This window comes from Macaca mulatta, chromosome 6, assembly GCF_049350105.2.
Source record: "Macaca mulatta isolate MMU2019108-1 chromosome 6, T2T-MMU8v2.0, whole genome shotgun sequence".
Taxonomy (NCBI): domain Eukaryota; kingdom Metazoa; phylum Chordata; class Mammalia; order Primates; family Cercopithecidae; genus Macaca; species Macaca mulatta.
This window is the reverse complement of record NC_133411.1, coordinates 86,394,715-86,415,445: the sequence shown is the minus strand read 5'-3', so window position 1 is coordinate 86,415,445 and position 20,731 is coordinate 86,394,715. Positions and strand designations below refer to the sequence as shown.

Sequence of the window (20,731 nt, the reverse complement as noted above, 5' to 3'; positions counted from 1 at the left end):
ACACTGTGGCTTTATTGTTGGTGACTGTTTCACTTCATCTGAGATGCAGCTACTTTACAAGTGCAATTTTAAATTAGATCCATAGAACCTCTCCCCATAGAAGATGTGACTTTGGAAAGCCACAGTGCATGTGTGCCTACTGTCACCCCAACACCCCTTACCTTCTTACAGTTCCTGGCAGAGCATGGCAGTTCTTCATCAGGGTAACTGTCGATGTCCACATCCTTTCCACAGACATAGCCATCGCCAGCCCAACCGACTCCACACTGTAAAGGGAAAGCCCATCAGAGGCCTGGGAAGCTGAGCCTGGCAGGGAGCTGGGGGCTGACAAGGGCCTCTCTGCTCCTTTGCTCATTCCCAGGGGGAGGGCCCAGAGTCACTCAGCCTTGTTGGGTGGGGCTTAGAAACTATTTAATTGCACTTGAGTAGTGTGATGGTTCCCTATTCAAAAGATGTAAAGGGAGACGTAGAGAGAAAACTCTCCCTCCCACTCCCACTTCCGCTTCCAGAACAAGCAGAGCAGCAGAAGGGAGACGGGAGGAGGGGACCCAGAAGATCACAGGGAACTGGAAATGCAGAGGGACGGAAAGCTGACCTGGGGTGGGAGATAAAGGAGGGAGGAGGGAGAGAGTCTGAGGAGCAGAGTCTGGGCCAATGGAAATCAGACTTATGTGAGCACAGGTTAAATTTCCTGGCCTCACCACCCAAAATAAGGAGCTTCCAGACCAGTGACTTCCTCAGCCGCAGCCTGCCTATTCTCAATCATCTGTGCTCTCCCTCTACAACCAGGATTCAGGAGGCAGGACTCCAGAGAGACCCTACCGGGCTCCTGGTTCCTGCTCACTCGCCCCAGCAGGGCCTTTGGAAGGCCTGGAAGGTTGATCCATGAGGTTGGTCCTTGACTCACTTTAATGAGGAGAAAATGTCCTCTAGGAACAAATACATTTTTAATGAGCCATTTTCTGGCAGATTCAATTATTTTAGTAGTCACACCAAGTTTATTAATCCTTTACCATCTGTCGTTGTGCCTTATTACAAATTCAAAAACATATTAAAAGCCCCATCACCCACCATCCCAGGGGAGTTGTCAATTTGTTCACAGAAAATGGGGATTTCAACAGAGATATACACTTGCTTCTCAATGACTGCTTTTTGGTAATAAACAAGCCCAACCATGAGGAATTCAGGAACTTGCTGGGGTTATTCCCTCTCTGATACAGCACATTCCTCCATCTGACCTTGTTACAGAATATCTGTATTGCCAAGGAGGGCTGACTTTATTATATTTATTTATTTAACTCATTTTTGACTCTTATTTTTCCTATTTGAAAAGTGATAGGCTCATTGTGGAAAACTGTGCATGCATAAAGATAAAGAAGCATAACTTTGAGACAAAGAAGATGGAAAAGGGCTCTAAGAATCCATCATGCTGCTCAGGGGTGATCACTGTGAACCGGTGAATCCAGAGTCTGACAAGCCACCTGCCAAAGGCCTGGTACCCCGGGAAGTGCAGAGGAGGGGGGCAGCTGAAGTCTGATTTTTCAGTGCCTAGGGTCCCCAGGACTTTGGATCCTTGGATTTGGGAATGGATGGCAGGCTGAGGACTCTGGATCCTTGGATTTGGGAATGGATGGCCGGAGCGCACCCTCTCCTTCACGTAGGGCCCACTACAAGCTCAGCATGAGACCCATGTCAGGCCCTGCTGTGACTGCTCTACTCTCTTCCCAGTCTACCCTCCCCATACCAGCTCCAGGGCTGGATAATGCACAGGAGGCGTGACCATTCACGGAGCTGTCCCTGATTGGAGTGGAGGTAGACATAGAGCATGGCACCGTCTGGCCCCTGCCAGTCACCTGCGGGAGACGGGAGGTTTCTCCCCGAGGGCCTATGACAGCCCCCACATCTCCACGGCAGCCCATCCCCAACAGGAGCGTCCAGGCAGACACTGTGGAAGTCGTAAGGATGAGGACAATTAGAGATGACAGCAGGTATGTTGTCATTATACAGGCAAGTAGACGGGGCAGAAGAAGGAAAGGGGAGAAGAATGTTCCTTCACCTCCCTGCTGCTGGCTTCTGGGCCTTTCCACAGAAGGTGCTTGGGAGCTGGGGCTTCACTGGAGGCTCTGGCATTCAGGTGCCCAAGTAGACAGTGTTGCCCCACAGCCAAGAGGGAGAGAAAAGGCAGCTGATGGTTAGATGGATGTCAGGCTGCTCCCCACAAACTCAGTGGACCCTGTTCCTATTACACTGCATGCTCATTTTGATTGCAATGCTTTCATTTTGAAGTACTTTTACCCCGAAGCACGCAGAAACTGGAGAGAGGTGATGTTAAAAATGAAGGAGGAAAAATGATAGAGGAAGTCAAAAATGAAGAGGAAAAATGATAGAGGAAGTCAAAAAACAACTTACCACACATGTCACATCCCCCTGCCTCTCTTCAATGCACCGGGCATTCACACTGCAAGGGTTCAGCTCTGGGTTTCTGCAGTTTCTTTCCATTTTGCATCCTCTTATCTGATCACCAGTATACCCTGGCTTGCAAGGCCCACAGCGGTAAGATCCCTGCAGGGAACAAAGATCAGGTGATGAGCTGAAAGCTGTGAGCAAAGGTACAGTTTGAGCAAAGGTATGGTTATTGTGTCTATTTTCACAGGTACTCATTGCTGGCAGGATTCAGGCATCAGACCCCTGCCTGCCTCTCTGCTTACATGTAAGATCGTGTGAATGTTGGTGAAAACACCATCAGACTGGAGGCTGTGTCCGGCCACTCAGACAAACAAGGAATAGAAGTGAGGGAAGTAGGCTGCACAGTGAACCAGACACTGAGTTGCCCGTGCCACCGTGGAGGGCATAAGGGGAGAGGCCAAAAGTTCCAATGAAGTCCTGGGAGGTGGTGTGAGAAGCTTACTCTGGGGACAGGGAGATGATCTGCTTAAGAAGCAAGTTAATTTTTCTTCTTGCTGTTCCTTTGGCTCTTTTACAATGGAATGACAAAGGAATGGGTGCACAGAGAAATGCTGGTGGCCTGCATTGAGAATTTCTGATGAGGCAGACTGAGAAACTGACAAATGAGCTGTCAGCTCCACTGCAGTGACACTTCAGGGGCCAGGTTTTTTAGCTTTTATAGATATAATATATATATAATATATATAATCATACTGCACACAATATATGTAATACATATTATATAATATATAAAAATCAAAATTAAAATTTTCATTGTTATTGAGGTAAAATTGACAAAACTGAATATATTGAAAGTGTGCAGTGTGATGATGTGATATACATATACATTGTGAAATGATTACTAGTCAGTTAAGTAACACATCCATCAACTCACATAGTTGCCTTCCCCTTTTTTCTTTTTCAGTGAAAACACTTAAGATCTGCTCTCTTAGCAGATTTCATATCTATAACATGGTATTATTAACTAAGTCACCATGCTGTATTTTTCATCTTATGCAGTTTTATTGGCATAAAATTTATAGATCGTAAAAGACATCCATTTGAAGTATGCAGTTTAATGATTTAAGTCACTCACAACCTCTTAATTGCCACATCCAAAGCACGCTTTCCAACGACCTGTCTCAATCTCAGCCTCCCTGGCGATGCTGCCCACTCGCTCCTTTTTCTGGCTTCTGCTCTTTTTCCTTGGCCTAGTCCTTCATTTTTGGGGTTTCCTGGAGTTCTATTTACTGTCTACTTTCCTTCTCTCTAGGTGGCTCAGTCATTACCTTTACACCAAGATCTCGCAAATCTATTTGCAGACTACTTTGTCCTGGTAAAAGCTGAGAAGCAATAAATCCCCATCTATTCCTAAGCAATATAGCATTGTGGAGAAGAACTCAGGCTCTGTAGCCAACCTGGAAGTCTTCTAAGATGTGTGACCTTAGTATAAATACGTAACATTTCTTCTTTTTCTTTTTGGAGACAGGGTCTCCCTCTCTCACCCAGACTGGAGTGCAGTGCCGATCACAGCTCACTGTAACCTCAAACTACTCTTGGACCAAAATGATCCTTCAGCTTCAGCCTCCTGAGGAGTTGGGACTATAGGAATGCTCCACCATGCCTGGACTTAATGATGTAATATTTCTGTGCCTCAGTTTCTTCAATTGTAAAATGTGGATAATAATAATACCCGTTTATGAGGTTGTTGTGAGGATTAAAATAAGTGACTCGATAAATGTAAAGTACTTTTACTTACAAGGAAACAAGGAACCTAGAGGTTGGAAAACTTTCAAATAGTCATACACGTAATCAGTAGTTCTTTTCTTGATAGTCTATTCTGGTACATCTTTTATCTTGGACATAGTTTGACAGGAACTTTCAGAAATAAAACCCATATCTGAATACTTAAGTTATAGCCATCCCTAAGTGCTAAGCACTTCAATTTAATACAATGAAAAGTTTTGAAAAGTTTTTTTTTATTTTTATTTTTTTTGAGACTGAGTCTGTTTTTTTTTGTTTTTGAGACTCTGTCGCCCAGGCTGGAGTGCAGTAGCACGATCTCGGCTCACTGCAAGCTCCACCTCCCAGGTTCACGCCATTCTCCCGCCTCAGCCTCCCGAGTAGCTGGGACTACAGGCGCCTGCCACCAGGCCTGGCTAATTTTTTTTTTTGTATTTTTAGTAGAGAGAGGGTTTCACTGTGTTAGCCAGGTTGACCTCGAGATTGAAAAGTTTTATGAAAATAAAGAATGACATTTGGGGATTGTGTAGTCACCAGTAAAACACTGAACTATTAACATAAACTACCAAGCTCTTCACAATTTTAAAATACAGGAGTAATAATTTATTCAATAAATAGTTATCTAATGGCCTAATATTGCAACTTTGGTAGAAAATAAAGGACAAACTTGGCACTTATAAAAGTATTCTTACATAAAAATTACTTACATACAGTTACTCATATTAAACACTTCATTAGCACAAACTTTTGCCCTTATTCTGCCAATCAAATATATTATGCCCGCATGTTCTAGGTGTGTTTGGAAGCTATGGTCTATACACATACACTTGTTTTAATAGCCAGTTCTGCTTTGATAACAACAGCTGTGAGAAATACTCACCAAAGTATTAATGCAGATCGAGTTGGAAACGCATGCTCCATTTCGACACTCATCAATGTCAGTGCAGACCTAGTGCAGAAAAGTTCAAAGAAACTTTAGCGAGACATGCTGCTTAAATAGAAATGCAAATAAATCTCCTTTGTTTTGCTATCTGTGTGTGAAGTGAAGATGCAGAATTTCAGGTAGAATGGTCATCTGAGGGTTATTTGTGCCATCTCCCTGCATTTGTACCAGTTTGTACTTAATCTAATTGCAAATGAGAATTGCTTTCATGGCATTGAAAGTTATTCAGAAAAGACAACTTGTGTAATTCATCTGTTCCACCACCTTGTTAGGTTAGGAAAGTTTTTTTTATCTTGCTTGGGACTCAGTGTAGTTCTCCTATCTGAGGATTCTTAGCTTTTTTCAATTCTGGAACATTCTCAGTTTCCCCCAACTGCTTTCTAGTCTTTCTTTGGAACTACAGTTGGATGAATATTGGACTTTCTCGTTAATATCTTCTTTTGACTCCTAACCTCTTGTTATATGCTTCATATCTTTATTTCTCTGTGCTGTGTTCTAGATGATTTCTTTAAATTCACCTCCTAGCCTATGAAATCCCTGCGAAGCTGTGTCTAATCTGTTTTGCCCATCTATTGAGTTAAGGTCAATGATTTTCACTGATAAAAGTTTTATTTGGCTGTTTTTCAAACTTGTATGTTTTTCTCACATCGCCCTACACTTTTGTTGTTGTTGAGACAGGGTCTTGCTCCGTTGCGCAGGCTGGAGTGCAGTGGCACAATCACAGCTCACTGCAGCCTCAACTTCCCAGACTCAGGTGATCCTCCCACCTCAACTTCCCAAGGTAGCTGGGACCACAGGCACGCACCACCACACCCAGCTAATTGTTTTGCGTGTATTTTTTGTAGAGATGGGATTTTGCCATGTTGTTCAGATGGGACATTGCCCTGTTCTTTAAGTATGGTATTTATTTCTTTACCTTTTTATATTTACTTTATATTTATCATGTTTCCTCATGGTAGTTTCTTTATATAAACTGCCATTTTTGTTTATGAGCATATCTTCAGTAGCCCAGATTTTGCCTGTGGGCATTCCACTGGCCCTGAATTTTGGCGTGTCTTTACAGAGTGGTGTGTCTTTGACTTGAGACAGGGCCCTGGGGATTTTACCTTTTCATGGCTGGTTATGATTTTAATTTTTTGGCTTGTGTTTCTGCATTTTATGTATAACACAGATTTGGAACTCATAACTGTATGTGTTCCACACTGTATGTGTGCCACATTTGTTGTGGGTAATTTTCATTTTTGTCAAGCATGTCTTAAAGCTGAAGTCAAGCTTCTTTATTGTTTCTTAGGGCTAGTCAAGTTGTCCTGTCTCCTTGTAATGGATAGAGTGGTTCTTTGAGGGTCCTGGACTTACGCGGGGGTGTTAGGCCTTTCCAAAGTTCCCAGACTCCATTGCTGCATCCACTCCACACAGGGGGTAAAAGCCAGGTCCCCGTTCCTAGGACCCGGACCTGGCTCCCACCTCCCAGGATCTGCTGTGGCATCAGTTCTTAGTCACAGTTCCGGCTTTGAGTTTTCTCTTTGTTTCTGGACACTGCGTCATTTCCTTTTATTTCTTTTCACTTTGGAATGCAGTAACATTTGCTGTTAAATTTTAGCAAGGTGGCTCCCTTCCACTTCAGTTCTGTCTGCCATGTTACTGGAAGTCTATTGAGAAGCGTTCCTTACTACCTTACACCAAATACCTTATATTTTGTTTTGTCTATTTCCTTGGTTTGTTCTTAGAGATTCTGTCTTTAGAGGACTCTAACAGCCTCTTGTCATTCCTATATGTCTAGCTTGCCTACCTTTTCTAGTCTAAAAAATCATGCCCTCTAGAACCCTTTGATAGGCAGCTAGGAAATAATAAGCCCCTGCCCTTCTTCAAAGCTAATAATTTCTCTAAAGTAGTAAAATATATTTATAGACCAACCATTTTTAAGGGCTAAAAACATCAAAAAGAATTTCACAGTCAGTCAGTTAAATAATGACCAGGATATAGTAGAACATTTGGAAATAAATGGAGACTGTCAAGAAGTACTCAAGTGCTTTATGGCAATTTATAGCTTACATAAGAAAAAGGGGAGGTTGCCTTGGGGGATTATTTCTACTCTTAAAATCCCCTCATCTCTGAAACAGCTTCGGACTGGCAACAATGACTCTATAAAAATGACCTAATTTTTCAAAGCTTTTGTTTCCCTGGTTCTCAACTTATTCTGCAGGACAAAATGTTCAACGGCCATCAACAAAATAAGCCTGAAATTATGACAATAGCCATATTACCCCTTTTACTGTTTTTCCAGTAATACTCTATTATCCCATCTTAAAAGCTTCCTCCCTTCTAGGTTTTATAAATGTAAATACTTAGAAATGGTTGAAAAACTTCCTGATTTGCTCATTTTGCACCATGACATTCCACATGGCCTTGGCTGCTCAAGGAGGTCAAGGGTTACACCGAAGAGGTGGGAACCAACCACAGTTGTTCTGTTAAGATGAGAAATGAATAGAAACCATGACTTCAGCCTACCTGCTTGTTTGACTTGGCAAAACTGATCCCAACACCCTGCACCATGGGCCCTGTGAAGCCCACTGGGCAGGCGTCACATCTGAAGCCAGGAGACAAATTCACGCAGCGCACGCCTGGGTAGCAGGGATGGTATTTGCACTGAAGACAAAAAAGTCCAAAGTCTTTAGCCACACCGAGAAAACACTCCAACTTTTCTTCATCTATTTGCACATACTTGTTTAGTCATTTAACTATCTTTTGGTGGAAAAAATAATAAAAGGAAATAAAGGCTTCCAAATCCAGTTACCCACTGAATCCCTGACTACACAATCTAACGTTGCTTTTTAGTGGGCTCTGCTGTATTGTAGAATAATGGCACATCTATGTTGAAAGGGTCCTTGATATTAACCAGCCTACCTCTCAATGTAATAAGCTCCCTGATATTCTGACACGGAATTTGCAAATCTCTGTGAAAGGACTATGTCCCTGGACCACTTAGCTGGCTGTTAAGATGACTCCAAAAGCATCAGCAAACCAACTACTCAGTCAGAAAGACCTTAAGAAGGCAAAGCCAGGGCCGGTGCCTCTTCAGTACCACATAATCCCTCAGGGCCTGTGCCTGCCTCCATGCCCTGTCAAGTCCATGCTATTCCAAGGCTCTAGGAAGCTTGGAGATTGGTTTTTTTTTTTTTTTTTTAATCCACTTCAACTAATGTAAAAAACATGACCACTTCCTGCCCTTTCAGAAAGAGGAAAATTCCAGCTCACAGATAAAAACCAGATGCAGTTCAGTGAAATGTGTGCAGATGTTTCTCCAATTGAGGGATTACTAGAGACCATCTTAATTGCTTACTACTAGGGAAGGTAATCAGCTGAGTGTTACTAAGGTTACCCAGGGCCTGCAGGAGCCCCAGGGAGCCAGTGTGCCTAAGTTCCCTACCTGTGTCTCTCTCCTGCGCTTGTCCTTTCAGCCTTCCTCTGGCTGGGTGGGAAGAGAAGGGCACATTGAAGGCACATTTTGGTGGCAGCCTTGCTACCTGCTATGAACATTACTTTGCGACTAGACTGATGATTGCCTAACCATGTTTTTTGTTTGTTTGTTTTGAGACAGGGTCGTGCCCAGGCTGAAGTGCAGTGGTGCCATCATGGCTCACTGCAGCGCCAACCTCCTGCCTCAGGCAATCCTCCTACTTCATCTTCCAGAGTAGCTGGGACCACAGGCACATGCCACCATGCCCCGGTAATGATCATATTTTTTGTAGAGGTAGGGTTTTGTCTTGTTGCCCAGGCTGGTCTTAAACTCCTGAGTTCAGGTGATCCTCCCACCTCAGCCTCCCAAAGTGTTGAGATTGCAGGCTTGAGCCACTGGGCCTGGCCTGCCTAACCATGGTGTTGAAACAGTCTCTACTGGGGCTCTGCCAGCCGGTCAAACAGCTGGATGTGCCTCCTCCGGGGCCCTCCCTGGGCACGTTTAGTTACTAATAGGTTACAGGGCCTCCCCCTTGTTGGTGTGACATTCCCCTCTGCTCCTTTGTTTTAGGAAGCCTGAAGAAATCCATGGTGACTCCTGAAATATACCCTTACAAAAATCCTCCCCTTCTACATTTGCAAAAGTGAGGGAAAAACAAAATTGTAGCACAGACTGCTTAAGAGAAATAACCAATGCAAATGTCAGCGTGTAAAGCAGAAACGTCGGCACTGTAGCCAATGGACCAGTAGAAGAGTTGGAAACGCAGACGAAAAATGACAAATGCAGCCATAACCTTGGGTCATGTCTCCTTCCGCCATCCCTGTGTCTCAGGGTCTCCAAGCAAGTGGTTTTGATGGAGCCTGGAGGACAGCCCAAGTCAGCCCTTAATCATCAGCCTGGCTTCTTTTTCCAAAAGCTGCAGGGTGAGGAGGATACTTAGGGATTCCCTCCCGGTCTAAGTGAACTTTTACCTCATCCACATCAATACAGGTGATCCCGTTTCCTGTGTAGCCCTCGGGGCAGGGCCCACACTGGAAGCCATCTCTGCTGTCGGTACATTGGACACCTCGGAAACATGGGTTGGAGTCACACCGGCGAGGTGGGCGTGTTGGCGGTGCAGGGGGTGCTGGGGGTACCACGGTGCTTGGGGTTGGAGACTGAAACTTGAGAGGACCTAGAGGAAAACAATCATCCACAGGCTTATTCACCGCCAGGAACATATACGGAAGACAAAACAAAATTTAGTTTCCCATTGAACTTTTCCTCCCTCCCCTCCAACTATGTGGTAGACCTTCAGAAACTGCGGTTAACACAGACTCACCGCAAGCCCTTCATCAGCCTGCATCATCCGACTCAGGCGAGCCCATTACTAGGAAAGCACTTACCACAAGCCTGGCATTCAGCTATGGTGTTTCGCAAAAATGATGTTTCCTTAACCTTTAAAAATGAGAAGAGGAAAAGGATTGAAAAGGAATGCCTGAAATCATCCAGGGATGAAAGAATCCATGTGGAGCTATCTATGTAACACTTTTTTTTTTTTTTTTGAGACAGTCTCAGTCTGTTGTCCAGGCTGGAGTGCAGTGGCACAATCTCAGCTCACTTCAACCTCTGCCTCCCAGGTTCCAGCGATTCTCTTGGCTCAGCCTCCTGAGTAGCTGGGATTACAGGCATGCACCACCACGCCTGGCTAATTTTTGTGTTTTTAGTAGAGACGGGGTTTCACCGTGTTGTTCAGGCTGGTCTCGAACTCCTGACCTTGTGATCCGCCCACCTCAGCCTCCCAAAGTGCTGGGATTACAGGCGTGAGGCACCACACCTGGCCCTCTGTAACACTTCTTACAGTAGCATTAGCAGCCCTTGGTGGCTCCCGCTCTGCTTAGAGCCATGGTGTGTTCATCATGAACTTGGCCCCCATTTCCAGAGAACTTCCAGTAGATCCCTGCTGTGGGGGGCTGCGTGGGCCCCTGGAGGTCTGACTCAGAGGCCGCCTCCATGCCTGCGCAGGCCTGCAGCTCCACTAGCTTGTGGGGAGCTGCTCTGAGAAGAGCAGGGCTTTTCTGATGATATGCCCCACTTGTTACCTGCTGTCGCAGAAGGTCCTTCACCTCTCCCAGGAGTTGGTTTAATTGTGTCATTTGACCCAAGAACTGCCGGTTAAAGTCCCCTGTAGGAACAGCAAAAGGCAAAGAGTTTTCAACCAGTGATGGTCATTTCTAAGTGACTCAAAACCAAAAGATTCCCCAGGAAATCATCATGACAAGATGATTCAAAAACCCAGAATATTTGAATTTAATTTGGGGTAATTTCTTTAATTCAGCTAAAAACAATGATAATGATGCCACTGACTATTTGAGTCTAAATTCATGTGAATCATAAAAATAAAAGTTTAATGAAAATACTCCTTGCCCTGGATTTTGTTCAAGAGCCTGATTTTCATAGATACGTTTTGTTGGGCTGCTCTGTTGACAGTCCCACTTTTTGGTGATGGGACCCTGCCTATTCAGGGTCTTTGGAGTTTGTGTTGATGAAGGTATGCAAACTGCCCAAGAGCCCACACCTGTGCCTGTGGCAGCCAGCGGCTCGCTCTGCTGCAGGAAGCAGTCTTGCAGGCTGGCCACCTGGAACAGTGAGCCTCTCACCACCAGCTTCAGCTCTTCCAAGAAGTCCTGGAAGAAATCACATTCATACCACAGATTGCTGACACTGTTGAAAAGCCAATGTGCTTGCCTACTCACGCAATTTTCATAATCAAGTAGTCCTGTATCGCTGGACCCTCTGACATCTTACATAATTTTGTAGGATCACATTTTTTCCTAAAGCCTGCCAGCCCTATCTTTTTGATTGAAGTGAATATGTAAGTAGCCAGCAGCCTAGGAAAATGCTGGCATTGCCACCAAGAGGGCTGAGAAAAGGAAAGGCTCTTTTCCTACATGGTAAAGGAGTTATTTTGTGACGGGAAGCTCTTAAGAATTGTCTGTAATTTGTTTATGGAATTTAGATCACAATAAATAAGGTGTTAATCCCAATTTTAAACAGTATTAGTTTTTGGATGTCTTGACTCAAGGTTCTAGCAAAGCCTATGATTTCTTCGGGCTATGAGAATGAATAATATCTTCTATGATCATTAGGCAGTTGGCATCGTATTTTTACATTTCGGGTTGATATTATTCATTGTTAGTCAAAAAGTAAATTTTCTTGCCCTTTTATCTTGTGAATTCTGCTTGCAATCACTTTTATTATATCTATATACAACCAAACGTTTATGTTAACTGCCAAGGTCAAGTCATCATCCTTATATAGAAATGAGCACAGCTGAGGATTTTCAGAGGAATTCTGCTTTTTGATTTAGCTAAGATTTAGGCAACATATGCTATTTAACACATACTGTATTGGACATCAGACTACAATCTCTGCAGTCAGGACAATGACTGGCTTTGCCCGCCACAGTAGCACTAATGCCTAGAATGTGCCTATTTGTTGACTGACTGAATGAATGAGTAGGTGACTATGAGACTGAGCCACTGTGATCACTACCGATGGTCTAACGAGGTAGAGCTTCTGAGAAAATTCCAGTAAGTACAGTTTCTGATGACTTTGTCAAGGCTGAGTCCTGACTTTTAGAAATTGACTTATTTGGTGGTGAACACTAATTTCTGAAATGAGCAGTGACACAATTTCTGACTGTCATTCTGATTATGTGTGCTACTTTGGGGATTCAGAAATAAAGTTGAGCACATCTTTCTATTAATTTTTTTCCATATGTAAATCTACATTAAAAAAATCTCTCTATATATATGACTGAAAAACAAAAAAAACCCCAAACCTTGGATTTTAGCTTTCTTGGAATTTCCGATTAAAAATGCTTCCTGTTGTTCAAGCGCAAAACTTCTAGGATCAGATTCATAGTTTTTATATTGCTATCTAAAACTGTACAGCATTCCTACATGCAATGGAAATTATTGCTTACACCCTGCTTCTCTGTACAAAGGGCTCAGAGTAGCTTGTAACCAAAGCATATATTAATATAATGAATTAACAAAGGGAATGGAAAGTGAGGATTGAGAGGTAGCAGACAAAAATAATATGGGCCATAGCAGATGAACATAGCTACTGATTTGACATAGGCTTATATAACAGATGAAATTCAGGAACTTTAAACCAGTTATGCATTATTGGAAAGGACAAAGAATACTAGTTCTTTATAGAAAACAAAGCACTGACTAGCACCCAATTCTAAAAGAAATGTATGTGGCAATTTCTACAGCAGGTGCAATGATAGAATAATAAAAATACCATCAACATGGATTAAAACAGAAGACAGAGGTGATGATGTCTTAAGACCAAATGGAGCTAAGCTAAGCTCCCTTTTGTTAGTGGATGTTCTGACAAGACCTGCGAAAATGCTGTTCCGACAGCTTGGCAGTTTCCAATCATTCTTTTTTATTTTTATTAAAGAAAACTGAAAATAGATAACGTCATCACTCTGAGGTAGTTATTTTTATTTTTGCCCTTCCTTTCCAACTTTACAATTGTATCCATAGTCTCTACTTACCATTGAAAGCACAAGCTCTCAATTTTGGCATCACATTAGAATTGGTGTTTTAAAAATGTGCTGATGCCTAGGCCCCACCCGACAGATTCAGATTCGGTTTGTCTTAAGGGCAGCCCCCTAGCACTTGCTTTTCAAGCTCCCCAAGCGATTCTGATGTGCAACCGACATTAGACCCACTGACCTGCAGCAGGAATTTCTCAGCACACTCCTCTGCACTCCCTAGGCACCGGCAGCTCATTTTTCCACTTCAGAGAATGGTTTGTGCGTTCCTACCTGTGGCTTCCTCTGGAAAGTCCTCAATTCAATGGTCTCAGGATTCTGGGAGAGGCCGGCAAAGGCCCTGGGGAGATTGTGAATGGAATCCACCTGGATGCAGTCCAGGTAGAGCTCTAGGGAGCCAGCCCCTCGCTGCAAATTGCTCAGCCTCAGGAGGAGCCTGTGCCGCCTTCCGTCTGCCAGCTGCAGGTTGTTGAAAACCACCAAATGGACCTTCCCGTCGTTCTTCAGGTAACGGAGGATGGCTGGAAGCAAGCACAGGTCAACGAATGGTGTGATAAGTGGAAGAGGGGGAAGTGGAGGGTCAACGAATGGTGTGGTAAGTGTCCCGTGCTGAACAGCCTCCTGGTAACACGACTGGGTTGCTGGACAGAATGTGAGTGAGAAATAACCTCAAATATTAATTCACCATCTTCTGTGTGCTAGGCACTGTTTCAGGCACTGGGAACCAACTCTCCTCCTGAGAATGTTTTGTGCTGATGGAGAAACAGATAATATGTGGCAAATTTGAAAATAAACAATACAATTCTCATATAGTAGTAAGTACAGTGAGCAAGCAGAACCCCATCTGAAAGCAAACTAAACTCTAAGTAAGCCTAGAGCATGAATCCATTCATTCACCAAACACTTGCTAAGCACTACCATGGGGCTGGGGGCTGTCCTTAAGTGCTTTAAATACTTGATTTCTCCCTCCTCCCCCATTTTTTTTTTTTAAAGACAAGATCTCGCTCTGACCCCCCGGCTGCAGTGCAATGGGACTATCTCAGCTCACTGCAACCTCTGCCTCCCGTGATCAAGTAATCCTTCTATCTTAGCCTCCTAAGTAGTTGGGGCCACAGGTGTGAGCCACCACAACCAGCTAATTTATATATTTTTTGTAGAGTCAGGGTTTTGCCGTGTTGCCCAGGCTGGTCTCGAAATCCTGAGCTCAAGCGATCCACCTGCCTTGGTCTCCCAAAGTGCTGGGATTACAGGTGTGAGCCACTGCACCCAGCCTAAATACTTAATTTCTACTCACTGCAACCAAATGCAATTGGAATAATTATGGATGAGGAAAGTGAGTCTCAGATAAGTGAAGGCACTTGGTCAAGGACATAGGAAGCGGCAGGACTAGAATCTGAACTTGAGTATGGTTCATTCCGTGACTAAAAAATGCAGGCATGCACAGGCTTTAGTTAGCACACATCAAATCGCGTGTAATCTGTCATATTGTCCCTCAGCAACCCATCCCTGAATTTAACAATGCTCAGAAAATAAAAGGTATTGGCTGGGCACAGAGGCTCATGCCTGTAATCCGAGCACTTTGGGAGACCCAGGTGGGAGAATCGCTTGAGGTCAGGAGTTTGAAATCAACCTAGGCAACATAGTGAGACCTCATCTCTACAAAAAATAAATTTAAGAAAATTGGCCAGGCTGGGCCTGGTAGCTCACGCCTGTAATCCCAGCACTTTAGGAGGCTGAGGTGGGCAGATCATGAGGTCAGGAGTTCAAGACCAGCCTGACCAATATGGTGAACCCCCGTCTCTACTAAAAATACAAAAATTAGCCAGGCCTAGTGGTGTTTGCCTGTAGTCCCAGCTACTCGGAAGGCTGAGGCAGGAGAATCGCTTGAACCTGGGAGGTGGAGGTTGCAGTCAGCCAAGATCACACCACTGCACTCCAGCCTGGGTGACAGATCAAGACTCCATTTCAAAAAAAAAATAAAATGGCCAGGTGTGGTGGCACGTACTTGTAGTCCCAGCTACTTGGGACACTGAGGTGGAGGACTGCTTGAGCCTGGGGGATTGAGGATGCAGTGAGTCCTGATCGAACCACTGCACTCCAGCCTGGGCAACAGAGTGACCCCGTCTCAAAAAAAAAAAAAAAAGAAAAAGAAAAAGAAAAGAAAACGTATCCATGGTTGTAAAAGGACTCCCACCTTATTTTCTGTTTTTGTTTTTGTTTCATTTCGGTTTTTTTCCCTATGTGGGTAGCTATTCACATATCTGCTTAAGCCCACATATCTTCTAGTTTTGACGGAGTCTGGCTCTGTCGCCCAGGCTGGAGTGCAGTGGCCAGATCTCAGCTCACTGCAAGCTCCGCCTCCCAGGCAGCCTTGCAGCCTTGTTTTTTTAACTCCATTATTGTCCTGAACATAGGAGGCCCTTAGCTAAAATCTTGGAAGTTGACCCTTTGTGAGTGGAGCCCATTAGTTAAGGTTTGCTAGAAAGACCAAAGTGATTTCAGCTGGTGTCCAAACATGCCTCCAGGTGCACCCACAGGTACCATTCCCAAACCAGCACTCTGGGAGGCCAAGGTGGGCAGATCACAAGGTCAGGAGTTCAAGATCAGCTTGACTAATATGGTGAAACCCTGTCTCTACTAAAAATACAGAAATTAGCCGGGCATGGCTAATTTTCACTGGAAATAATCCCGGGAACAAGGTTGGAGGCTAATTGCAAATATTGCTGATAAGGGAGGTGGTAAACACATCATTGCAGTTGCAAATCTCTGGCCAGTCTTTAGCTGTCCCAGGGTGGGAAAGCCTTAAGTAGAACTTAAAGTAGAACTTTTCTGGAGGGTAATTTAGTCATGTGCATCAGAACCTCAAACATGTATAAACCCAACAGCCCAGCATTGCCACTTCTAGGAACTAAAACTGAGGAAATTAAAGAACAAAAAAGAAGCACTTCAGCACTGTCCTGGGTTATAGGAAAAAAAAAAAAAAAAAAAGCAGCACCAAGATGTATGGATGAGAATGTTCATTTCAGAAATACTTATTGTAATCAACACTTGGCACAACATGTATGTCCAAAAGGAGAGGGCTGGCTACTTAAATTACACTATAATCATAAAATGGAATACTACGGAATAGCTGAATTAAAAACACAAAAAGACATTCCCAGTATTTTGTTAAGTTAAAAAAAAAAAAAAGGAGGTTATAGGTCAATATGGGTTAATTTAGAAAAAAGTGTGCATGTGTATATATATACATATATGTATACATACATACCTAGAAGATTAGAAGAAGATATGTCTACATTAATATGGTTATTTTCTGGGTGCCTGGATGGTATTTTTTTTCTTCCTGCTCATCTTCATTGTTTTAACTTTTCTACAAGAAACAACCATTACTTGTATATAAAAATAATAAAGAAATATATTAGACATATACACCCAGACTGTGTTGCTGTTAATCTGTGTGATTTGTGGCAAGTAACTTGGACCATCTTTCTCCTCAGGTACCTTTTCTGTAGAGTGTAAATGCCAAGATGGTGCTGCCTGCAGATGAACTAGCCAAGAATACCTATTTACATTGCAGTGTCGCCAAAGAAAAGAATCACTACTGTGGAACATGAAGGATATATTTTAAGGCTTTCTCCACATTAGGCTTTCTAGGTTCATTTTCCCACCCTTCTGAACTCTGACTGGATTTTCCAGTTGACCACAGTCTGAAGAGAGCCAGTTGACGTGAGGTTCTGTGACCTACAGAGATGGTGGGAGGAGTCAGACGGGAAATCTCTTATGTCGACGTGGTCACCACCACTTGCTTCCTGAGGGAGAAGAATCAGAAAGACCTGGCAAGACAGACTAGCTAGAAGGGCTTTCTGATTCCAGAACAATACTAACTTTCCTGAAGCAAAGTATTAAATAAATATAAATAAATGGTAAGATGTATATAAATGTGGTATGAAGAGGAAGAAAATAATGGAATGGAGGAAAATAGACCCAAATAGAAATTCTAAGGTATTTCTAATCTGGGATAGAACAGAATCTTCTCCTTTTATTTAATATTAATTGTTGAGAATTCACATGTACCCCTTAAATATGTAAAAATTACATATCAATACAAATAATTTAAATCTGAAAATTTTTTTAAATGTTGAGAATTTACAATAGTAACTGCACAGCTGGAAATTAGAACCATATATAGTAACCAAAAGAGGGAGAAACAGAGTCCAAACATATGCACTAACTCAATTTTATAAAAACTTCTATTACATTACTATTTAGAACAGTTTTGCAAATACCTGGAATTTTTACAGGCCAGGAAAAATACCACTTGGACCACCAAACTTGAATTAGGTCACACACACACTCACTCACTATCTCCTTATTTCAGTTATGGCCACTACCTCTGTTTTCTACATTAACTGTTTCAGAGGATGCACATACTGGCTTATAACAAAAACTCTTGATTTTTCTTCCCCAAACTAAGATTTCTGTGAAATTCAAAGGAAATATATTTTCTTGGGCATGTTGCTTGCTTTTAACAGGGCTTCACAGGGCATGTGGGCCATGGTTTATTTTCATAACTAAATAGCTGGGTTTAATTTGATGAATAGTACCTAGTGGGATACTTTATATATAGCAGGTGCACACTAAATGTTGCTAATATAAACTTTCAACGAAAAATTAAATGATTGCATTTAAAGCTTTGTATATAGAAAATAAAGTTCAGAGAGTAGCAATTCAACATCTAATTCAAGGTAGCAAAACCTCCTATTGTGTTCATACTCTCATTGAAGTGGTTTCTGTACTTCTGCCTTGCTTTTTGTTGCAATGTAACACTCAAATGACAAATCCCTCATGCCCCTAGATCTCATGACAATAGCAAAAGAAAACACAGGCAAAGAAAACCATGGAAACTTCCATCTTCACAATGTCTGTTAGCAGAAAAATTATCAAGTGCCTTGACATTTCCCATTCTTCACAATTGATCCAATACTCATTTCTCTTATGGCTTCCATTTTTCATTTTCTTTTTTATTGCAAATTCTTTACTTCAGTGCCTCTACACTTATTTTATCATCAGAGCAGTTAGACTACCCAGAGGGCAAGCAGCCTCAGGAAGCTCAATGTTTTCACATCAGTCATACAGAGTCCGGGAAAAGCAGAAAGTTCTCGCCCCAGGAGCCTGCAGCCTGTTGGATGCAAGTTTTCCTCACCTTCTCCAGAGGCAGCATCATCGGGAAGGGGAAGAGAACGGACAGGGTTCCCTTCCTCTTGCCAGCCCCCTTTCCCGGTGCTCATCTCACCCTATCTTATCCCAACACATCCACACATAGTAGAAGGAGCAAAACGCAGGGGAAAACACTACAGAGGGAGGAGGATGACCGTTTCGTCCCTCTGGGAAGGAAGAAGCAGCCAGGCCCCTGAGGCTGGAACCATTCCACCTCCCAGCTTGACCACACCTCTGCCTGGCCACCACCCTGGAGAGCACTCAGGAAAACAGTCACTGGGTATGAAACGGCCTTTGCCAAATTATAACTCAGGAAATTATGGCAGTGAAAGAAATCAGACCTAACTGACTCTATCTAGCTTCTAACACTTAAGCTTTCCTTGTTCATTCCTGGGCAGAGGCCAAACTAACTTTGGGAAAGAATTCAGTAGATGGTTTGACTCTGAAGCAAAATTGGTAACAGCCCTTTCCCGAAGACTCCCTTCTTGCCTGGGGACCAGTCTGCCTTTGAAGGACTAATAAATTAGCTATAGGATTAGAAATGACAGTTTAGGGGTCATGCAGCCTCTGGCTCCAAGAGTCTGAACCTCCCCAAATTGCTCCTAGGGTAACATCACTATTGTAAAGCCTAACATCAGTGCTTGAGATATTTTGCAGACCATGCACTCGACGGATCAGCTGACACCACCCAACCCAGTAATCTGGCCCAGTCATTTCTGCCATCACACCCAGGAACAGAAGACATTAAGAAAACCTAACTTCGACCCCCTATGATTCCATTTCCAACCTGACCAATCAGCACTCCCCACTTCCCAAGCCCCTACCTGCAAAATTATCTTTAAAAACTGATCCCCGAATGCTTGGGGAGACTGATTTGAGTAATAAACTCCAGTCTCCCACACAGCCAGCTCTCCGTGAATTACCCTTTCTCCATTGCAATTCCCCTGTCTTGATAAATGGGTTCTGTGTAGGCAGCAGGCAAGGTGAACCCATTGAGTGTTTCCAGGTACAACTGTTTCTTCAGCTGTAGCACATTCAGTTCGCATCCTCAGTTTTCACTTACCACCAGCTGCACAGGCTTTCTTGGCGATTGCAGCTGGTTATCTTGCAGGGTTAGTACCGAGAATGCAGTGCAGATTGGATTGGAATTGAAGGCTGTCAGTCAGTGGGTGCTCAAATCTCAAACGATGTCTCTGCCTCTGCTCCACCTCTGGGCTTCTCTGTTAGATTCCTGACTCCCCTTCCTACTTTAGGGCTCTTTTGCATGGACTTTTTGGACTGAGAGATTGAACTTCTTAGAGGACTGTTCTGATCAAGTTATTGCCTCCTCAAAGCAAGCAAAGCAGCAAATGAAATCCTTCAATAACTCCCTAGCGGATTCTAAATAACGTTTCAACTCCTTATCCCAGGACTGGCCCTCATCTTCCCACCACCGTAAGTCCCTCCCTGCTGCCAAGTCTATATCTTGCTGATTTTCCCACATCCCATAGTATCTGAGGGCACCACTACAACTACCTATGAAGTGAAAAAAATAGATAAAATAGAGTGTGTCCACTCTGACTTTTATTACTCACAATTATGTCTTTTTTTAAATGTGGAACACTTTGTTGGTTATATAAATCCTTTCCCTCTAAACTTGGCATCTTTGTGTAATTGACAATTTGGGGCCCGATTTTATGGCACTGTCCAAAAGCTACACTTCCATGCTTGGGACCAGCCGGACACAGGAACCACATAGCCCAGTCTGATTAAATACGATTTCAGTGACTGGCAGCAGATTAAAAAGCAAGCCCAGGCAATGAAGATTTGAAATATTGCCATCTTCAGAAAGAATTTTCAAAAGGTGCTTTCTGAAAAGTGGACCTGGTAGTCAAAAATATTATAATATGTTGAATGTCAAAGTTATGAAGCAGGGTGCCAGCTTTAAAGAACTGGAAATGATAATATTTTTTCTGCTTGGGCAAAGGAGTCCAGAGTGGCCTGGCCTGCAGGCAGCAAACTCACAAAGGTAGTCCGGCACTCTTTGCTTTATTTGGCAAATGGCTTTGCTCTTTGGCACTTTTAAACATATGATGGAAGCAATCATTGTCAACCTTTCCTCTTCTTTTAAAATAATTGTACATTTAAAAATTGCCTCCTTGACATTAATGTCTCTTGTGATGGATATGCTTGTTTGCCTTTGCTTATTTATCTTCATGCCCTATACACGAGGTCTTTGTAACTTTAGTGCTTTGGAAATACATAGAAAAGGTAAATCAGCAAACTGCTTTTTCTGAAAGTACTCTGGGTGACTCCCAGCTGTGATAAATGCAGTCTGTTTCAAAGTTTTCTTATGGCAGTTTGGACAATGTAATGTATACAGAGTATACACACA

At 43.1% G+C, this 20,731-nt stretch overlaps 1 protein-coding gene and 1 long non-coding RNA gene across 2 annotated transcripts in view; one reads left to right on the top strand and one right to left on the bottom strand.

Annotated features, from left to right (window-relative positions):
- The window catches only part of THBS4 (thrombospondin 4), a 46,769-nt gene that overhangs the window by 12,546 nt on the left and 13,492 nt on the right, over positions 1-20,731 (bottom strand). Inside the window, exons 3-11 of the mRNA XM_015140333.3 lie at positions 13,414-13,661; positions 11,146-11,254; positions 10,670-10,752; positions 9,974-10,025; positions 9,560-9,762; positions 7,640-7,777; positions 5,069-5,137; positions 2,410-2,562; positions 162-266 (exon numbers count right to left, since the gene is read on the bottom strand). Of these exons, the coding sequence (XP_014995819.1) occupies positions 162-266; positions 2,410-2,562; positions 5,069-5,137; positions 7,640-7,777; positions 9,560-9,762; positions 9,974-10,025; positions 10,670-10,752; positions 11,146-11,254; positions 13,414-13,661 (1,160 nt within the window). The remainder of the gene's footprint in view (positions 1-161; positions 267-2,409; positions 2,563-5,068; positions 5,138-7,639; positions 7,778-9,559; positions 9,763-9,973; positions 10,026-10,669; positions 10,753-11,145; positions 11,255-13,413; positions 13,662-20,731) is intronic.
- On the top strand, positions 3,931-10,984 carry LOC144341460 (uncharacterized). Its single transcript, XR_013418390.1, has 3 exons — positions 3,931-4,083; positions 8,730-8,858; positions 9,159-10,984. It is a non-coding gene; the product is annotated as an uncharacterized LOC144341460 (long non-coding RNA).